This window comes from Oncorhynchus masou, chromosome 6 (assembly GCF_036934945.1).
Source record: "Oncorhynchus masou masou isolate Uvic2021 chromosome 6, UVic_Omas_1.1, whole genome shotgun sequence".
In the NCBI taxonomy this organism is placed as follows: domain Eukaryota; kingdom Metazoa; phylum Chordata; class Actinopteri; order Salmoniformes; family Salmonidae; genus Oncorhynchus; species Oncorhynchus masou.
The window spans coordinates 33,082,025-33,097,478 of NC_088217.1; the positions used below are offsets into that span (position 1 = coordinate 33,082,025).

At 43.7% G+C, this 15,454-nt stretch overlaps 1 protein-coding gene across 5 annotated transcripts in view; it reads right to left on the reverse strand.

Moving 5' to 3' along the window:
• Positions 1-8,133: 8,133 nt before the first annotated feature.
• LOC135541922 (FYVE, RhoGEF and PH domain-containing protein 5-like) overlaps positions 8,134-15,454 on the reverse strand; it is a 45,531-nt gene continuing 38,210 nt past the window's right edge. For 2 of the 5 annotated variants that reach the window (XM_064968429.1, XM_064968428.1), the window contains exons 13-21: positions 13,463-13,546; positions 12,883-12,962; positions 12,487-12,583; positions 12,116-12,253; positions 11,875-11,977; positions 11,317-11,453; positions 10,879-11,004; positions 9,917-10,071; positions 8,134-9,689 (exon numbers count right to left, since the gene is read on the reverse strand). In XM_064968429.1, coding sequence (XP_064824501.1) covers positions 9,653-9,689; positions 9,917-10,071; positions 10,879-11,004; positions 11,317-11,453; positions 11,875-11,977; positions 12,116-12,253; positions 12,487-12,583; positions 12,883-12,962; positions 13,463-13,546 — 957 coding nt within the window. In that variant the 3' untranslated portion in view covers positions 8,134-9,652. Of the gene's footprint in view, positions 9,690-9,916; positions 10,072-10,878; positions 11,005-11,316; positions 11,454-11,874; positions 11,978-12,115; positions 12,254-12,432; positions 12,584-12,882; positions 12,963-13,462; positions 13,547-15,454 lie in introns of all 5 variants that reach the window. The other 3 variants (XM_064968426.1, XM_064968425.1, XM_064968427.1) reach the window with 2 other exon arrangements.

The window sequence follows — 15,454 nt, forward strand, 5'->3', positions numbered from 1 at the left end:
ATCCCTATTGGTAATGCTTTCCGTTTTTGAACATAAAGCAACAGAAAAACCCTGTTTGTGGGTGATGCTTTAAGCACAAGATGATAAGGGTGTATATGATGACCAATGCCAATACCACTTTCAGAACTGAGAGCAAAACTAATACACACCTTTTTCACCTCTCTGGTGAGTGGGTCAGATAGCTTATCCTTGTCATTCTTTTAACCTTAATTTAACTAGCAAGTCAGTGAAGAACAAATTCTTATTTTCAATGACGGCCTAGGAATAGTGGGTTAATTGCCTTGTTCAGGAGCAAACTACAGATTTTTACCTTGTCAGCTCGGGGATTCAATCTGGCAAACTTTCGGTTACAAGTCCAATGCTCTAACCACTAGGCTACCTGCCACCCAATAAATTATGTGTGTGTCAGTGTGAATTTGGCAGTGGGAGTAAGGCAGAGTTCACACAATACAGCTCTCACTTTGTCATTCTCTAAGGTCAGAAGGAATAGTTGAATACGTTTACTTCATTATAGATATTTGAGCAGTCTTTAATAGTTTGATGTGCATTTGAGAGACAATAGCCTGAGAGACAATTAGAGCCCAGGGCAGCTGACCTTATTGAGCAGTTCTGTTCTTTGTGATTGATGAGCAGCATGCTTCGCTCTCTGTGCCTCATGCCTGAGGTGTGTGTGTTAGGGTTATGATACTGTTACAGTACCATCTCACTAAAACAGCATATCCTCCCACCTTCGACCTCCATCCTAAAGCAAGGAGTGCACTCAACACTCAGTCAGTGTCAGTAATGAGGACACAGGGAAGAACTAACAGGAAGGGAAGAACTGACCTCCCTCCTCTCTCTTTTTAGTTCTCACTTCCCCTTCTCACTACTTTTTACTTGTACAGACACCACCATTTTTCTAATATCTTGCTCCACCTCCCTGTTTCATACTGTCCTGTCCTGTTCTGTTTCTAATATCTCACTCTATCTCCCTGTTTCATACTGTCCTGTCCTGTTCTGTTTCTAATATCTCACTCCATCTCCCTGTTTCATACTGTCCTGTCCTGTTCTGTTTCTAATATCTCACTCTACCTCCCTGTTTCATACTGTCCTGTCCTGTTCTGTTTCTAATATCTCACTCTACCTCCCTGTTTCATACTGTCCTGTCCTGTTCTGTTTCTAATATCTCACTCTACCTCCCTGTTTCATACTGTCCTGTCCTGTTCTGTTTCTAATATCTCACTCTACCTCCCTGTTTCATACTGTCCTGTCCTGTTCTGTTTCTAATATCTCACTCTATCTCCCTGTTTCATACTGTCCTGTCCTGTTCTGTTTCTAATATCTCACTCTATCTCCCTGTTTCATACTGTCCTGTCCTGTTCTGTTTCTAATATCTCACTCTACCTCCCTGTTTCATACTGTCCTATCCTGTTCTGTTTCTAATATCTCACTCTACCTCCCTGTTTCATACTGTCCTGTCCTGTTCTGTTTCTAATATCTCACTCTACCTCCCTGTTTCATACTGTCCTGTCCTGTTCTGTTTCTAATATCTCACTCTACCTCCCTGTTTCATACTGTCCTGTCCTGTTCTGTTTCTAATATCTCACTCTACCTCCCTGTTTCATACTGTCCTGTCCTGTTCTGTTTCTAATATCTCACTCTATCTCCCTGTTTCATACTGTCCTGTCCTGTTCTGTTTCTAATATCTCACTCTACCTCCCTGTTTCATACTGTCCTGTCCTGTTCTGTTTCTAATATCTCACTCTACCTCCCTGTTTCATACTGTCCTGTCCTGTTCTGTTTCTAATATCTCACTCTACCTCCCTGTTTCATACTGTCCTGTCCTGTTCTGTTTCTAATATCTCACTCTACCTCCCTGTTTCATACTGTCCTGTCCTGTTCTGTTTCTAATATCTCACTCTATCTCCCTGTTTCATACTGTCCTGTCCTGTTCTGTTTCTAATATCTCACTCTATCTCCCTGTTTCATACTGTCCTGTCCTGTTCTGTTTCTAATATCTCACTCTATCTCCCTGTTTCATACTGTCCTGTCCTGTTCTGTTTCTAATATCTCACTCTACCTCCCTGTTTCATATTGTCCTGTCCTGTTCTGTTTCTAATATCTCACTCTACCTCCCTGTTTCATACTGTCCTGTCCTGTTCTGTTTCTAATATCTCACTCTACCTCCCTGTTTCATACTGTCCTGTCCTGTTCTGTTTCTAATATCTCACTCTACCTCCCTGTTTCATACTGTCCTGTCCTGTTCTGTTTCTAATATCTCACTCTACCTCCCTGTTTCATACTGTCCTGTCCTGTTCTGTTTCTAATATCTCACTCTACCTCCCTGTTTCATACTGTCCTGTCCTGTTCTGTTTCTAATATCTCACTCTACCTCCCTGTTTCATACTGTCCTGTCCTGTTCTGTTTCTAATATCTCACTCTATCTCCCTGTTTCATACTGTCCTGTCCTGTTCTGTTTCTAATATCTCACTCTACCTCCCTGTTTCATACTGTCCTGTCCTGTTCTGTTTCTAATATCTCACTCTACCTCCCTGTTTCATACTGTCCTGTCCTGTTCTGTTTCTAATATCTCACTCTACCTCCCTGTTTCATACTGTCCTGTCCTGTTCTGTTTCTAATATCTCACTCTACCTCCCTGTTTCATACTGTCCTGTCCTGTTCTGTTTCTAATATCTCACTCTATCTCCCTGTTTCATACTGTCCTGTCCTGTTCTGTTTCTAATATCTCACTCTACCTCCCTGTTTCATACTGTCCTGTCCTGTTCTGTTTCTAATATCTCACTCTACCTCCCTGTTTCATACTGTCCTATCCTGTTCTGTTTCTAATATCTCACTCTACCTCCCTGTTTCATACTGTCCTGTCCTGTTCTGTTTCTAATATCTCACTCTACCTCCCTGTTTCATACTGTCCTGTCCTGTTCTGTTTCTAATATCTCACTCTATCTCCCTGTTTCATACTGTCCTGTCCTGTTCTGTTTCTAATATCTCACTCTACCTCCCTGTTTCATACTGTCCTGTCCTGTTCTGTTTCTAATATCTCACTCTACCTCCCTGTTTCATACTGTCCTGTCCTGTTCTGTTTCTAATATCTCACTCTACCTCCCTGTTTCATACTGTCCTGTCCTGTTCTGTTTCTAATATCTCACTCTACCTCCCTGTTTCATACTGTCCTATCCTGTTCTGTTTCTAATATCTCACTCTATCTCCCTGTTTCATACTGTCCTGTCCTGTTCTGTTTCTAATATCTCACTCTACCTCCCTGTTTCATACTGTCCTGTCCTGTTCTGTTTCTAATATCTCACTCTACCTCCCTGTTTCATACTGTCCTATCCTGTTCTGTTTCTAATATCTCACTCTATCTCCCTGTTTCATACTGTCCTGTCCTGTTCTGTTTCTAATATCTCACATTCAGTGTTTTCATTGAAACAGTATGGTAGTATGGGATAATGGAGTATGACTGCTAATGAAGACTTTTTAAGAAAACCCAGGCTGGATAATAGGAACAGGTGCAGAAGGCAGGTACGGGGGGGGGGGGGGGGTTGTGTCTAGGGAGGGAGAGGAATTGGAACAAATTAATGGCCACTAGTTAAGAAGAGCAAGCATCACTGGAATAGTATGCAGTATGAGTAGGGCCTGAAGTTTTTCCTAGTCAGATCATGAAAATAGGATGAGACCTGCATGAACTAAAGAGGACCTAACCAACAGCCTTACAACTGAGAAACAGGATACGTTGTGAAACACAAAGAGAGCTAGACAAAAATAATGAGGAAGAGTTGAAAGAATGAGGGATGCTGTTGAAGAAAGTAAAGAGAAAGAGAGGGACCCTGGGAGAGGGGAAAAGGAGAGCACTGGATGATGAAGGATCCAGCCTATATAGAACGAGGTGTCTGCAACTTTCAGGTACCCCAGAAAACAAACTTCCCCCTTACTATTCTGGGTCAGGAAGCCTCAGGGGAGAGGTAAGAAACAGAGCAGTGCTGCCCTTTCTCCTGTACTGCAACCTGCTGCCTGTCTGTCTGGATCTGTCTGGATCACCAGGCTCTGTTGCCTTACTGCTGCAGCCTTCACAGTAATCTCATTTTCACTTCCAGCATTGGAGAACATTGTACTATTGCAACTTCTGCTTATTTAGTGCCCAGTCAGGCACAGTGGAAATAAGGGTGGTAGTCTAAGGGTGTGTTCCTAAAATTTGCTCTGGCTATCTACTCCAATTTCAGAGCACTCTCTGTGCCAGAGCGCAGAATAACTGATGAATTTACAAACGCTCAACACCTGTTGAATATGGCCGGTGCCGGTAAATGCTGGCAAAAAAATCGTATTTAAATTGTTGCCAGCATCACAGTTACAGTCACCAACGCTCTGAATAACATGAAAACAGCCTAACCAGCTCTTCTAGGGCAAGTAAAATGGTCAGAGTGAGCTGTTCTCTCATTTTTGTCTGGAAGTAGCTAGCTAGATAGCCAATGTTAGCCAGTTAGCTTGGGTGCTTGACTCTCTTTGTGACGTCAGAACTCTCGGGTCAACCCTTCTCCTCGGCCAGAGCGTCCAGTGTGCGCTCTGAACGCTCAGAGAGCGAAACGCTCTGTGGATGGTGGGATAGTTTTGGGGCAACAATCAACATTGGACGTATGTGTGTGTGCAAACAATCTGGCACTGCTCTGAATTTACGAACGCCCAGAGCGCACTCTGGCACTCCAGAGTGAATTTAGGAACGCACCCTAAATCAGCCAGAGAGTGTTCTCACACCTGGTTCGGTCTTTCATCACAAACAGTAAATATGTTACATTCATATCATATCAAATCAACTGTTTTTCAACTGTTGAGAGCTTCAAATTCCTTGGTGTCCACATCAACAACAAACTAGAATGGTCCAAACACACCAATACAGTCGTGAAGAGGGCACGACAAAGCCTATTCCCACTCAGGAAACTAAAACGATTTGGCATGGGTCCTGAGATCCTCAAAAGGATCTACAGCTGCAACATCGAGAGCATCCTGAGCGGTTGCATCACTGCCTGGTACGGCAATTGCTCGGCCTCCGACCACAAGGCACTTCAGAGGGTAGTGCGTATGGCCCAGTACATCACTGGGGCAAAGCTGCCTGCCATCCAGGACCTCTACACCAGGCGGTGTCAGAGGAAGGCCCTGAAAAATGTCAAAGACCCCAGCCACCCCAGTCATAGACTGTTCTCTCTACTACCGCATGGCAAGCGGTACCGGAGTGCCAAGTCTAGGACAAAAAGACTTCTCAACAGTTTTTACCCCCAAGCCATAAGACTCCTGAACAGGTAACCAAATGGTTAACCGGACTATTTGCATTGTGTCGCCCCCCTTTTACGCTGCTGCTACTCTCTGTTTATCTTATATGCATAGTCACTTTAACTACACATTCATGTACATACTACCTCAATTGGCCCGACCAACCAGTGCACATTGGCTAACCGGGCTATCTGCATTGTGTCCCACCACCTGCCAACCCCTCTTTTCCCCCTCAGGAAACTAAAAAGATTTGGCATGGGTCCTGAGATCCTCAAAAGGATCTACAGCTGCAACCGCCTGGTACAGCAATTGCTCGGCCTCCGACCACAAGGCACAGAGGGTAGTGCGTACTGCTACTCTCTGTTCATCATATACAGTGTGGGGGGGGGGGGGAGTATTTAGTCAGCCACCAATTGTGCAAGTTCTCCCACTTAAAAATATGAGAGGCCTGTAATTTTCATCATAGGTACACTTCAACTATGACAGACAAAATGAGAAAAAAAATCCAGAAAATCACATTGTAGGATTTTTAATGAATCTATTTGCAAATTATGGTGGAAAATAAGTATTTGGTCCATTACAAAAGTTTATCTCAATACTTTGTTATATAGCCTTTGTTGGCAATGACAGAGGTCAAATGTTTTCTGTAAGTCTTCACAAGGTTTTCACACACTGTTGCTGGTATTTTGGCCCATTCCTCCATGCAGACCTCATCTAGAGCAGTGATGTTTTGGGGCTGTTGCTGGGCAACAGACTTTCAACTCCCTCCAAAGATTTTCTATGGGGTTGAGATCTGGAGACTGGCTAGGCCACTCCAGGACCTTGAAATGCTTCTTACGAAGCCACTCCTTCGTTGCCCGGGCAGTGTGTTAGGGATCATTGTCATGCTGAAAGACTCAGCCACATTTCATCTTCAATGCCCTTGCTGATGGAAGGAGGTTTTCACTCAAAATCTCACGATACATGGCCCCATTCATTCTTTCCTTTACACGGATCAGTCGTCCTGGTCCCTTTGCAGAAAAACAGCCCCAAAGCATGATGTTTCCACCTCCATGTTTCGCAGTAGATATGGTGTTCTTTGGATGCAACTCAGCATTCTTTGTCCTCCAAACACGGCGAGTTGAGTTTTTACCAAAAGTTCTATTTTGGTTTCATCTGACCATATGACATTCTCCCAATCTTCTTCTGGATCATCCAAATGCTTCCTAGCAAACTTTAGACGGGCCTGGACATGTACTTCGTTACTTTGGTCCCAGCTCTCTGCAGGTCATTCACAAGGTCCCCCCGTGTGGTTCTGGGATTTTTGCTCACCGTTCTTGTGATCATTTTGACCCCACGGGATGAGATCTTGCATGGAGCCCCAGATCGAGGGAGATTATCAGTGGTCTTGTATGTCTTCCATTTCCTAATAATTGCTCCCACAGTTGATTTCTTCAAACCAAGCTGCTTACCTATTGCAGATTCAGTCTTCCCAGCCTGGTGCAAGTCTACAATTTTGTTTCTGGTGTCCTTTGACAGCTCTTTGGTCTTGGCCATAGTGGAGTTTGGAGTGTGACTGTTTGAGGTTGTGGACAGGTGTCTTTATACTGATAACACGTTCAAACAGGTGCCATTAATACAGGTAAGGAGTGGAGGACAGAGGAGCCTCTTAAGGAAGAAGTTACAGGTCTGTTAGAGCCAGAAATCTTGCTTGTTTGTAGGTGACCAAATACTTATTTTCCACCATAATTTGCAAATAAATTCATTAAAAATCCTACAATGTGATTTTCTGGATTTGTCTTTCTCATTTTGTCTGTCATAGTTGAAGTGTACCTATGATGAAAATTACAGGCCTCTCTCATCTTTTTAAGTGGGAGAACTTGCACAATTGGTGGCTGACTAAATACTTTTTGCCCCACTGTATGCATAGTCACTTTAACCATACATGTACATACTACCTCAATAAGCCTGACTAACAGGTGTCTGTATATAGCCTTGCTACTCTTATTTTCAAATGTCTTTTTACTGTTTTATTTCTTTACTTCCCTACACACACATACTTTTCCCCCCCGCACTATTGGTTAGAGCCTGTAAGTAAGTAAGCATTTCACTGTAAGGTCTACACAAAAAGCTTATTTCTCTTAGATTGTGTGCACAAATTTGTTTACATCCGTGCAGATCTCCTTTGCTAAGGTGATCCATCCACTTGGTAGGTGTGGCATATCAGGAACCTGATTAAACAGCATTATCATTTCAGAGGTGCATCTTGTGCCGGGGACAATAAAAGGCCACTAAAATATGCAGTTTTGTCACAACACAATGCCACAGTTGGAAGTGGCATGCTGACTGCAGGAATGTCCACCAGAGTTGTCAGATAATTTAATGTTAATTTCTCTACCATATGCCGCATCCAACGTCGTTTTAGAGAATTTGGCAGTACATCCAACTGGCCTCACAACCGCAGACCACGTGTAACCACGCCAGCCCAGGACCTCCACATCAGGCTTCTTCACCTGCGGGATCGTCTGAGACCAGCCACCTGGACAGCTGATGAAACTGAGGAGTATTTCTGTCTGTAATAAAGCCCTTTTGTGGGAGAAAACTCATTCTGATTGGCTGGGCCTGGCTCCCCAGTGGATGGGCCTGGATCCCAACTGGGTGGGCCTATGCCCTCCCAGGCCAACCCATGGCTCTTCCCCTGCCCAGTCATGGGAAATCTTTAAAATTGGGCCTAATTCATTTATTTCAATTGACTGATTTCCTTATATGAAATGTAACTCAGTAAAATATTTGAAATGGTTTCATGTTGTGTTTATATTTTTGTCCAGTGTATATGCCATCTAGTGACCAATATAGGAATAGCACAGGGTAGTGAGAAGAAGTCATACAAACTGATACACACAAAGGATATCCACTTTACTTGTTTGAGAAACCCCAACAGTTTGAAATAAATAACTCATCCATTTCAAAGTCCACTACAGTGATTATGGCTGATAGCAGTGTTTCACATCAGGGAAACCACTCCCATTATAAGGCGGAGCTGAGGCTTGGTACAAATAGGAATTTGACATATTATGCAACTTAACGTTGAGGACAAGCCTCTTTTTTGTCATTGATCTGATATAATTGATATATCCATGGTTTGCTAACACAGAGAGCGAACTCCAGGCACTGGGCTTAGTGAGTTTGGCACAGGCTGACCAAGACAGATGATCAAACAATAACATTTAGAAGAGTGCACTTCACTACATTGCTCTTTCAGTTCCATTCTTCTTTTATGAGTGCAAAAAAAGCTAAATCAAAATCTCTACATATGTATTTACATGAACTAATTGTTGTATGTAAGGCCATTTCAGAAAATACAGTACATGGCGAAAATATGTAGCTAAGAAACACATTAAATGTAAAACAATACAAGACAATAGTCATACTTTGAGCAGAACCTGTGCTTCAAAATGTCAGGCACGTGAAGCTGGCTAAGTCCAGTGCAGAAACGTGTTCTGATAAAAGGATAGAAATAGGGTGTCCATTCAGTAAATAGAGATCTTTTAAAGTACCGCCATGTTGGTTTACAAAGGCTGTATTGCACTGTGAACATGGAAGCACATACTGGGTCGACCCGGGAGGGGTGAATGACCCTACGACCTCAGACCTTGGTGGATGGTGTAATAATACCTGGAGATCCAATCTGATTCTTCTGACATCACATTAAGATACAGTCACGTTGACATGTGTTCAACGTGTATTAATAACAGATTCTTCATCTAGTAGGACATGCAGTTTAAACACACTTACTGCTAATGTTCTTTTTCTGTCTTGTCTTCTTTACCCTCAAATGTAACCCCTTATCAGGGCTCTTCATGTCAAAAACATGTCAATGTAGTGATAGCTTGATATCAACCAACATATTCTTCTTTGCTTTAATAAATCCAGCATTTCTTTTGCATGCCATTTTCCTTCCATTTTTATAAGTAATCCAGAGTAGTTAATTCCATGAAAAGTGTGTGTGTGTGTTTTGGGGGGGGTCATAGGTAGTCTTGGTGGAATTTTCCAGAACGGAACATATCCGTGCCAGCTCCTCACTTGGCTCTGGGTGTCACACCTTCCGTAGCAGCGGGACGGGGACATTGGAGGGTTACAAAGTAGGCGAGCGTGTCCCCTCCTTTAAGAACACCATGTTTCCTTCTCTCCTCTCTCGGTCCACACACAGTAAGACACAGCCGTCACAGCTGACTAAAGGCAAAATTAACATATTCCTCCCTCTTACTCTTCCCTTTTTGTTTTACATTCAGGCATTCTGAGGCACTGCTATGTGTAGCAGGAGAGTGGCAGTGAGGTCCCCAGGGTAAGTCTGGAAGGTGAGTGATGCACATCCAAAGATACAGACTCAACAACCCACCCAAGATGGCCACTGCTATAAAACTGTGGCTTCCTCCATGGCGTTCACCCATCTGGGTAGAAAGAAAAGTGCTGACTGTAATTATAATACATTGTAATAACAATCTGATTGATACTGTTGCCAATGTGATTCATGCCTAGGACATGACTGAATGTGGCCTGTAAGTGGGGCCAGGAGTTTTACCTCACCACGTATAAGGCTAAAGACTATAACTATGGCCCAGAGTTAGTTTTGGTCAGATCATGTGGTGATATATTTTTGGTGCAGTGCAGGGCTCACCTCTTAGCAGTGTGGCTGTCCTCGGCCTTAAAGGTGTAGTACAGGGTCTTCTTGTGGTACAGCTCAAAGACGTTGGTAGTCTCCGCTCCACCTGGCCTGTCTGGCAGCTTCACTGTGAAGCCCAACAGAGGCAAACTCTCAGACGCCACCTTCTCCTGGAGACACAGAGAGAGACAGAGAGAAGGAGGAAGAGAGAGACAGAGAGAGAGAGACAAAGAGGAGGAAGAGAGAGACAGAGAGAAGGAGGAAGAGAGAGACAGCGAGAAGGAGGAAGAGAGAGACAGAGAGAAGGAGGAAGGAGAAGAGACAGAGAGGAGGAAGAGAGAGAGAGAGAGAGAGAGAGACAAAGAGAAGGAGGAAGAGAGAGACAGAGAGAAGGAGGAAGAGAGAGACAGAGAGAAGGAGGAAGAGAGAGACAGCGAGAAGGAGGAAGAGAGAGACAGAGAGAAGGAGGAAGAGAGAGACAGAGAGAGAGAGACAAAGAGAAGGAGGAAGAGAGAGACAGCGAGAGAGAGACAGCGAGAAGGAGGAAGAGAGAGACAGAGAGAAGGAGGAAGAGAGAGACAGCGAGAAGGAGGAAGAGAGAGACAGAGAGAAGGAGGAAGAGAGAGACAGAGAGAGAGACAGAGAGAAGGAGGAAGAGAGAGACAGCGAGAGAGAGACAGAGAGAAGGAGGAAGAGAGAGACAGAGAGAAGGAGGAAGAGAGAGACAGAGAGAAAGATAGGGAGGGAGAGAGAAATACACAGTGATCATTAACCTGCATCGTTTTAAGGATGCAGTTTGTGGAGGTTTTGCTGACTAAAAAAGTAGAGAGGGTGAATTAGCTTTACTAGAGAAACTCTGCTCTTTCTCCATCTGAGTCGTGTATGTGTACATTACAGAGTTACAGGGAGGGATAAGTGGTTTGGGTAGAGGTGTGTGTGAGGGTTCAGGTTTAAGGGGAGTGTGTGTTCCCCCTCACCTCGCAGGCCTGGTAGGTGTAAAGCACCTTGTCTTTGAGGAGGAACCACAGCCTCTTCCAGTTCCTCTTGCTCCTCTTACTGCGCTGCAGAGTCCCGCTCATAGAGCCCTCCTCTGACACACTCACCTAGAGACAACACAGGAACACACAGAGAGATTACTTACATACATAACAGGGCAAAGGGAACGTATGCTGCTTCTACCCAAGTACAACCAAGGTGCTTGAATTGAAGATCAAGCTGGAAAAAACCCTGTCTAAGAGACACTTTGAGGAAAATGTATGTTTACATTAAAATATATGTTTAGTGCGTGGACAATAGCTTTTACCATTTATTTGGTAGAATATTAGTGGTTTGTGTGTGTGTGTGTGTGTGTGTGTGTGTGTGTGTGTGTGTGTGTGTGTGTGTGCGTGTGTGTGTGTGTGTGCGTGTGAGATTACCTGGGTCAGAGAGGCGGTGCCCTTGCGTCTCCACAGGCTGGGAGGGTGAAAGTTCTGGAAGACGGCAGAGAGCGGGCGGATGGAGCGGCGATTAGAACGAGGACTGTCAGTACCACTCACCCCAGACACATTTGCTCCTATGGAGACAGAGAAGCCCTGACCTTAACACCTGGACTCACACACATTCAATATGCTCCAGTAGTTAAGAGCGGCATGTACAGTACAATACAGTATAGTATAGTATAGTACAATACAGTATAGTATAGTACAGTACAATACAGTATAGTATAGTATAGTACAATACAGTATAGTATAGTACAGTACAATACAGTATAGTACAGTACTATACAGTATAGTATAGTACAATACAGTATAGTATAGTACAGTACAATACAGTATAGTATAGTACAGTACAATACAGTATAGTACAGTACAATACAGTATAGTACAATACCGTATAGTATAGTACAGTACAATACAGTATAGTATAATACAGTATAGTATAGTATAGTACAGTACAGTATCGTACAGTACAGGAAAGGAGGGGGAGTTATGCACCTCTCTTCTGGAGCTCGCTGTAACAGTGGTCACACACGTTGGCCATGCGGTCCTCCAGGTACTTCAGAGGGGTTCTGTTCCTGGAGCAGCTCCGACACACAATCTGAGTAGAGCAGGACCACGTCACAACACCCAACACACACAGGTCAGGCCTGACTGTGGAAAACACACTCCAGCCACATCATACCGTGCTAAACCTCTCCCATGTGACGTAGCCATGCACTGTCTGCGAGAGACTCACCCTCCCGCAGGCGTGGCAGTGGTGTCTTCGCAGTGTGAGGCTGAAGTCTGAGGTGCAGTTCATACACATCATCACATGGGATACAGGCACCAGAGTAGGAGCCTTCTCCCCCAGGGACAGCCACTGACGCTCTCTGGCCTGGAAGAGAGACAGGACAATACGACTACCATACTAGACTTCACAGTCATACTCAGTGACTCATACTCAACTTAAAAGAGAAAATACTCCATCTGCAATGTTAATATAACCTCAGTAAATGTATGAGTATTGGTTTGCTATTGCCATTGAGTGGGGAGCATTGTTATGCTATTGCTAACATTGCGAGCGTCACTTTTCTGTATTCTCCGTCTCCCAGTCAAAGTCCTCCTCACCTCTCCAGAGCAGCTGCTGAATGGGGCAGGTCCTCTGGCGTGGTCAGACACTGTCCGACTCAGAGTGTGGAACCAGTCCTCTCTCTCACTACAGGAGCTGCACAGGGACACACAGAGCACAGGTGATTAAGCCCTCTCACCATACTTCTCATATACCAGTGATGTGTATGACTACACTACTATGAGGGTTATAAATGGCCCAGAGTGGTCTAGACAGATGGTCAGGAAAGCAGCACGGACACTACTTATAAAAGATCCAAAAGGTCTGTCACGAGAAGCTTTACTATACTTAATTCACTGTTTAAACAGTGCATTTGGTGACCATGGGAAGTGTGAACTACAATCGTTATACCGACCATGCCACCCAAGGTGTGAGTGTGTGTTAGTGTGACCCACCTGGCTGCCAAGGTGATGGAGATGTCTGCTCCCTCGATACTCAGAGCATTCTGTACATTCTCTATGATGGGTTTACTGACCTGGAACATCAACAACACATTACACAGACCCATCAGGAATCAGTGAGCGAGAGGACAGATAGGTTTGAGAAGGAAAAGAAGGAGAGATATAAAAGTGAGAGGGAGTAACAGAGACAATGACACAATTATAGAGAGAACAAGGGAGAGAGGGAGGGAGAGGGAGAAGTGAGGGGGTGAGTGATATAGACAAAGAGGAGAGAGAAATTTGGTAAATGGTGATGGAAAAAAACTGTGGGAGAGAGAGAGAAACGGGAGAGAGAGAGAAACGGGAGAGAGAGAGAAACGGGAGAGAGAGAGAAACGGGAGAGAGAGAGAAACGGGAGAGAGAGAGAGAAACGGGAGACAGAGAGAAAAACGGGAGAGAGAGAGAAACGGGAGAGAGAGAGAGAAACGGGAGAGAGAGAGAAAAACGGGAGAGAGAGAGAAAGAGAAACGGGAGAGAGAGAGAAAAACGGGAGAGAGAGAGAAAAACGGGAGAGAGAGAGATGGAGGACTCTGACCTTCATCCCAGTCAGTGGGAGGCTATTCTTCAGTCTGTATTTCCCATCCTGCTGAGGGTAGGTGTACAGCAGCACATCATTCATCTGTTAACACACAAACACACTCAGAATTCACTAACAAACCTCAGAATCACACATACTTCATTGCCTTCATGTACAAACTGTATCTACCTCTATTACCACATGTCCCTGCCAATTGATGTGGTTTTGGTACTCCTTGTATATAGCTTCATTCTTGTGTTTTCATTTTGTCTCGTTTAATTCTGCATCATTGGGAAAGGGCCTGTAAGTAAGCATTTCACTACACCTGCTTTATTCAGCGCATTTGACAAATAACATTTGATTAAAAATACATTGTACATTATTCCTGCACGTTAAATAACCACATGGTGGTGCCCTAAACTAAGAGGAAACCATCTGCTCCTCAACGAGGAAGTGGGCTGTTTTACATATCATCATTTCATCAGATTTTACAGTTAAATGCAGTGGCGGTTTTAGCATAGAAACCTTGGTGGGGCAAAAAATAAATAAAAGTGGAATGCAAGCCAGCAAAGCCACTACACAACACTAAACAATACATTAATTGCAATATGAAGGTGACAAACGGTGCCTACCACCTGTTAGGGCCTACATGAAGCTGTCCCAACAGCAGAGCTTTCTTTTCAGCACCATGGAGTGAATCCTTACCAACTCTACACCTGGCAATCAGCGGAACCGTGTCTGGCAGGGAAACAGTTCATTCAGCCTCATTTACTGCCTTTTAAAAAAACATAGCTGATATGGCTGACTTGCTTAAACAAATGTGGTTTCTACTGACAACTGAGATGTACAAACTATAGCTTAAGGGGACGACAAGCGGATAAGAGTCAATCTGTATTTTGATTTTGACAATGAGCGAGCTAGGACGAACATAATCAATATAACTATTTGTTCAGCACTTCTGAAATGTACAGCAACAGAATTCAGAACATGGGCAGTTCTTACAGTATTCTCCCTGTACACCAAGTCAGAACCGTAGGATAAATAAAGGGGCTTATAAGCAGACAATGAAAGCTCTTACAATAGTCGATGATTACATTTCTCTAAAACAGGTTATAGGCTACAGTAGAACAGTCAGAACAGTAGGCGAAATTAAGAGGGGTTAATATACCAAATTATTAGGGTGATGCACATGGGCTACTAACATCTTACTACACAACATACACTTAGTATGACTTTCTTAGCTACAGTATACATATCTCACTGGAATATTACATCCTTTATGAAGCAGCATACAATACATTGTTGTGCTCGACTCACTTGAACAGGATGAGTTAACAGTTGTTTTGAGCCCGGCACAAACCATGCTTTTTTCACGTTCGTCATAATGATTGGACCAAGGCGCAGCGTGCATAGAGTTCCACATGTTTATTGAAATGAAACTCACCAACAAAAACAATAAACAGCAAACGAGACGTAACGACTGGAGTGCTCACAGGTACTACACAAAAACATAGTCAAGATCCCACAAATCACAATGGGGAAATGGCTACCTAAATATGATCCCCAATCAGAGACAACAATAAACAGCTGCCTCTGATTGGGAACCATACCAGGCTAACATAGACATATAATTCCCCTAGATAACCCACCCTTAATAAACAGCTCTCAATGGTCAGGACGTGACAGCTTCATTGACAGCATGGCCAATGTTGAATGTTTATCATTTTAAACTTGGATTTGGGACCACACAGCCACTGTCACTGATTCCTTCCAAACCACTCGTTGAATTTGCGATTTCCAACTTGTTGTGTAATGTCTATGACCGATGAGCACCGACACGTTTTATCTATAATTCCTTTTCAATATTTCTCTTCATATGACAAGGATTAAAAAGGACTTGCCAGTAGATTGTCGACTTGATTCATGATGATGACTGCTAGCTAAGATTGTGAAAGTATGTCATTGACATGATCAGTCCAATCAAAGCTACTGTGCCAATGACCTTGAGCC